At 39.7% G+C, this 3,481-nt stretch overlaps 1 protein-coding gene across 1 annotated transcript; it reads right to left on the reverse strand.

Moving 5' to 3' along the window:
- Positions 1-976: 976 nt before the first annotated feature.
- Positions 977-2,614, reverse strand: LOC110727272. The gene is made up of 4 exons (XM_021906838.1): positions 2,333-2,614; positions 1,784-2,218; positions 1,210-1,438; positions 977-1,092 (listed from the first exon to the last, which is right to left on the reverse strand). Exons 1-4 carry the CDS (start codon positions 2,612-2,614, stop codon positions 977-979), a joined length of 1,062 nt encoding a protein of 353 aa, XP_021762530.1.
- Positions 2,615-3,481: the final 867 nt, after the last annotated feature.

Below are 3,481 nucleotides of genomic sequence, written 5' to 3' on the forward strand. Positions count from 1 at the left end.
CTTGTCTACATCATTTTCTACATCAAGTCTAGGGGCAGTGAAAGGGGCCGAATCATCAAACGCATCATATTCTTCCTCGTCTTCAACATCTCCAACCCCTAAAATTCTTCTTTTGCTAGCAAGGACAATGGACCATTTTGGATCGGCTGGGTCGGTTACATAGAACACTTGCTTAGCTTGAGATACAAGGATGAATGGTTCCAAACTATCCCTCAAGTGGCCAAGGTCTACAAGAGTGAAGTCATCATGTCTGACGTTGCACCTATTATTCAGTCCAGAATGTATACCCATTTATGTCATATCCCTCAAAAGAATAAACATCTTCCTTTGGGCCATAAGTTAGCCACTTTATAGTATCAGAGACACTCTCATCCAATTTACGCATAACTCGGTCATGGAACCACGTCACAAACATCTTATTATGCAGCCGCATTAGTGCCCTTTCCCCTTTTGATGGAAATTCGGCACGCAAACTATCCATGTGCTCTTCTAAATATGGGTGAACCTCCGGAACATGATGAAGCACAAATAGGTGAGCTTGCAAGAACTGATCATGAGTAGGTGAGATCTGTTTCGACCCGAGTGTGCCATGACCATCAAGTCTCCCTTCATGTCGGAAAGTGGGAAGCCCAATTAGTTCGGCAATTGGTAGGAATACTTGCATCATCATGTGACAGTCATGGGATTTCATACTTGTCAACTTCAATTCCCTATTTAAGGAAATGAATCTATTCATGTTTGATGAGAAACCAGATGGAACCTTAATGTCATACAAACAAGCACAAAACTTTCTTTTTTCTTCCTTTGACAATGTGTAGCAAGCTGGAGGTAAATAAACCTTTTCATTCTTGCCTTTTCCATCATCTTTCTTCTTTGATACTCCGGTGCCCTTTCCTTTGCGCTCCCCATTATGTTTTTTTCCACCATCTTCACTTACCTTTTTCATTACCTTTGCCTTCCCTACCTTTGGCTGGACTCACAATTCCGGATGAACCCCCCAAGCTTCCAAATCTAATTGCGCGCTCTTTCCATCCTCTGTTTTTCCATGAATACCCATAATTGTCCCAACAACTGCATCACAAACATTCTTCTCTATATGCATCACATCGAGACAATGTCTAACATCATGTTCTTTCCAGTACTCAAGCTTCCAAAAGATTAATTCCTTTTTAAAGAGAGCATGTGGATCTAAAGGTTTCGATGTTTTACCAAAAACAGTTGGTATACCCTTCACTTGACCATACACCTCCTGTCCACTCAATGGCCTAGGCGCAGCCCCCTCTTCCACTTTTCCATTGAAGGCCTTTTTCTGCCTACGATATGGGTGATCGCGCCTAAGCAATCTTCGAATCCTCACGTACACATCTTTGCCGTAGTGTTCAAGGTACACGTTTGGTGTGTCATCGATACAAATAGGACATGCTTTATGCCCTTTGTTCTTGTACCCGGACAAGTTGCCATATGCGGGAAAATCATTAATGGTCCACATAAGGGATGCACACAATAGGAACATCTCGTTCTTATGGGCATCAAAAACAGAAACTCCTTCGTCCCACATCTTTCTCAAATCATCAACAAGGGGCTCGAGGTAAACATCTATGTCATTTCCAGGTTGCCTTGGACCCGTTATCAAAAGTGATAGCATTACGTATTTCCGTTTCATGCACAACCATAAAGGCAAGTTGTAGATCACTAAAAGTACCGGCCATGTGCTATGTTGGGTACTAAGAGTGCCAAATGGATTCATACCGTCGGTGCACAACCCAAGCCTTAAATTTCTGACTTCATCACCAAATGCCCTGAACTTCATATCGATGTTCTTCCAATCCGGAGAGTCAGCCGGATGCTTCAGCAAACCGTTTTTCTTTCTTCCCTCTGCATGCCATCTCAAGTTCTTAGCATCTTTTGGTATTGAAAATAGACGCTTGAACCTAGGAATGATGGGAAGATACCATAACACCTTAGCAGGAGATCCTTTCATACCAGCATTGCAGCTCTTTCGCTTGTAACGCGACATACCACAACGTGGACAATCTTCCAACTCTTCATATTTATTTCGATAAAGAACACAATCATTAGAACATGCATGTATCTTCTTATACTCCAAACCAAATGGACACATGAGTTTCTTTGCATAATAGAAGGACTTAGGAAGTTCATTCCCATCAGGCAACATGTCACATAACAAAGTCAACAAAGAAGTAAAACCAGTGTCGCTCTAGTTATGCTTTAACTTAATGTTAAAAAGTGTTACCATGGCTGAGAGTTTGGTGTATTTTTTGGACCCAAGATACAAAGGCTTTTTGGCAGTCTATGATAATGACTCAAATACATCACATCGGTCACCAAATTCACCTTCAACATTATGCATCATCTCATCCAAGTGATCACCACCACCATCCTCGATCTCATCCCCCTCCTCATCCCCATCTCCACCATCATCACTCCCATATTCATCTTCCGCACGAATCTCGGCACTTTTATCGTGCTTATCATTCCCAACAACATTCTCCCTATACGATCCCTTTTCACTGTGCCAAACCCACACATGATATTGAGGCCTAAACCCATGACATACCACATGATCCCTTATTGTATCAACACTGTCGACCATTGTGACATTGTTACAATTGACACAAGGACAATAAAGGTCATTCACACCCGTTCTAATCAGATATTGTGAAGCACTCTCGTAAAACTGTTGGACCCCATTAAAGAATTCATTCCAACATATCACGACTACCATACATCCAACCGTGATCCATCGACGTTTTAAATTGCCTTTACACATACCAACACATTACAAATAATGTATAAATGCAACATATATTATGTCAATCAAAGTACATAGTATATATTTATATCGTTCATACATATAGTGTAAAAATGAATGCTCCCAAAAGGTCCTTATCACTCCAACCTAACCCATCCTTGAACGTTAATATCACTAGTGAATGTATGTCAACTTTCCAATTTTAAGAAAAATCCGGCAGCATTTCCCCCCAGTTCTCCAAGTACACAACGTAGGTAATTACTTACCTACATATGCACCCAGAGAACATGGTGAAAAAATGCTAAGCCGAGATATTCCTTAAAATCGAAAAAGAGACATACATTCACTACCTAAGTGAGATTAAACGTCTAAGAACAGTCCCAACCGTGGACTATTCAAGACTTCCTCCTAATGAGAAGACTTGAATGGGTATCTAGGCAAATGATGATGCAAGCATTCAATAATTTGCATTTATTTGACACTTAACAAAACACAAGTTCATTCATTCATATAATGCTAATTGGACTACCTACAAGCAAACTAAGCTTACTTACAATGCATTCATTAATTCATCAATTTTTAGCTACTCAAATTCAAACAACATATAACATTATACAATCAAGGTAACAATTAACATTATGTATACAAATAATTAATAAAATAATTAACATATAATATGATTAACTAAAATTAAAACCCTAAAATTTG

Source organism: Chenopodium quinoa, unplaced genomic scaffold, assembly GCF_001683475.1.
Source record: "Chenopodium quinoa cultivar QQ74 unplaced genomic scaffold, ASM168347v1, whole genome shotgun sequence".
Taxonomy (NCBI): domain Eukaryota; kingdom Viridiplantae; phylum Streptophyta; class Magnoliopsida; order Caryophyllales; family Amaranthaceae; genus Chenopodium; species Chenopodium quinoa.

What these genes read in the sequence shown, in the direction of transcription:
- LOC110727272 (XM_021906838.1), bottom strand. Translation starts at nt 2,614, where the DNA reads ATGGTCGACAGTGTTGATACAATAAGGGATCATGTGGTATGTCATGGG. An exon ending in AATTTGGTGACCGATGTGAT is followed by an intron (nt 2,219 to 2,332) that starts GTATTTGAGTCA and finishes AAGCATAACTAG; the next exon opens with AGCGACACTGGTTTTACTTC. An exon ending in GGGTATACCAACTGTTTTTG is followed by an intron (nt 1,093 to 1,209) that starts GTAAAACATCGA and finishes TGATGCATATAG; the next exon opens with AGAAGAATGTTTGTGATGCA.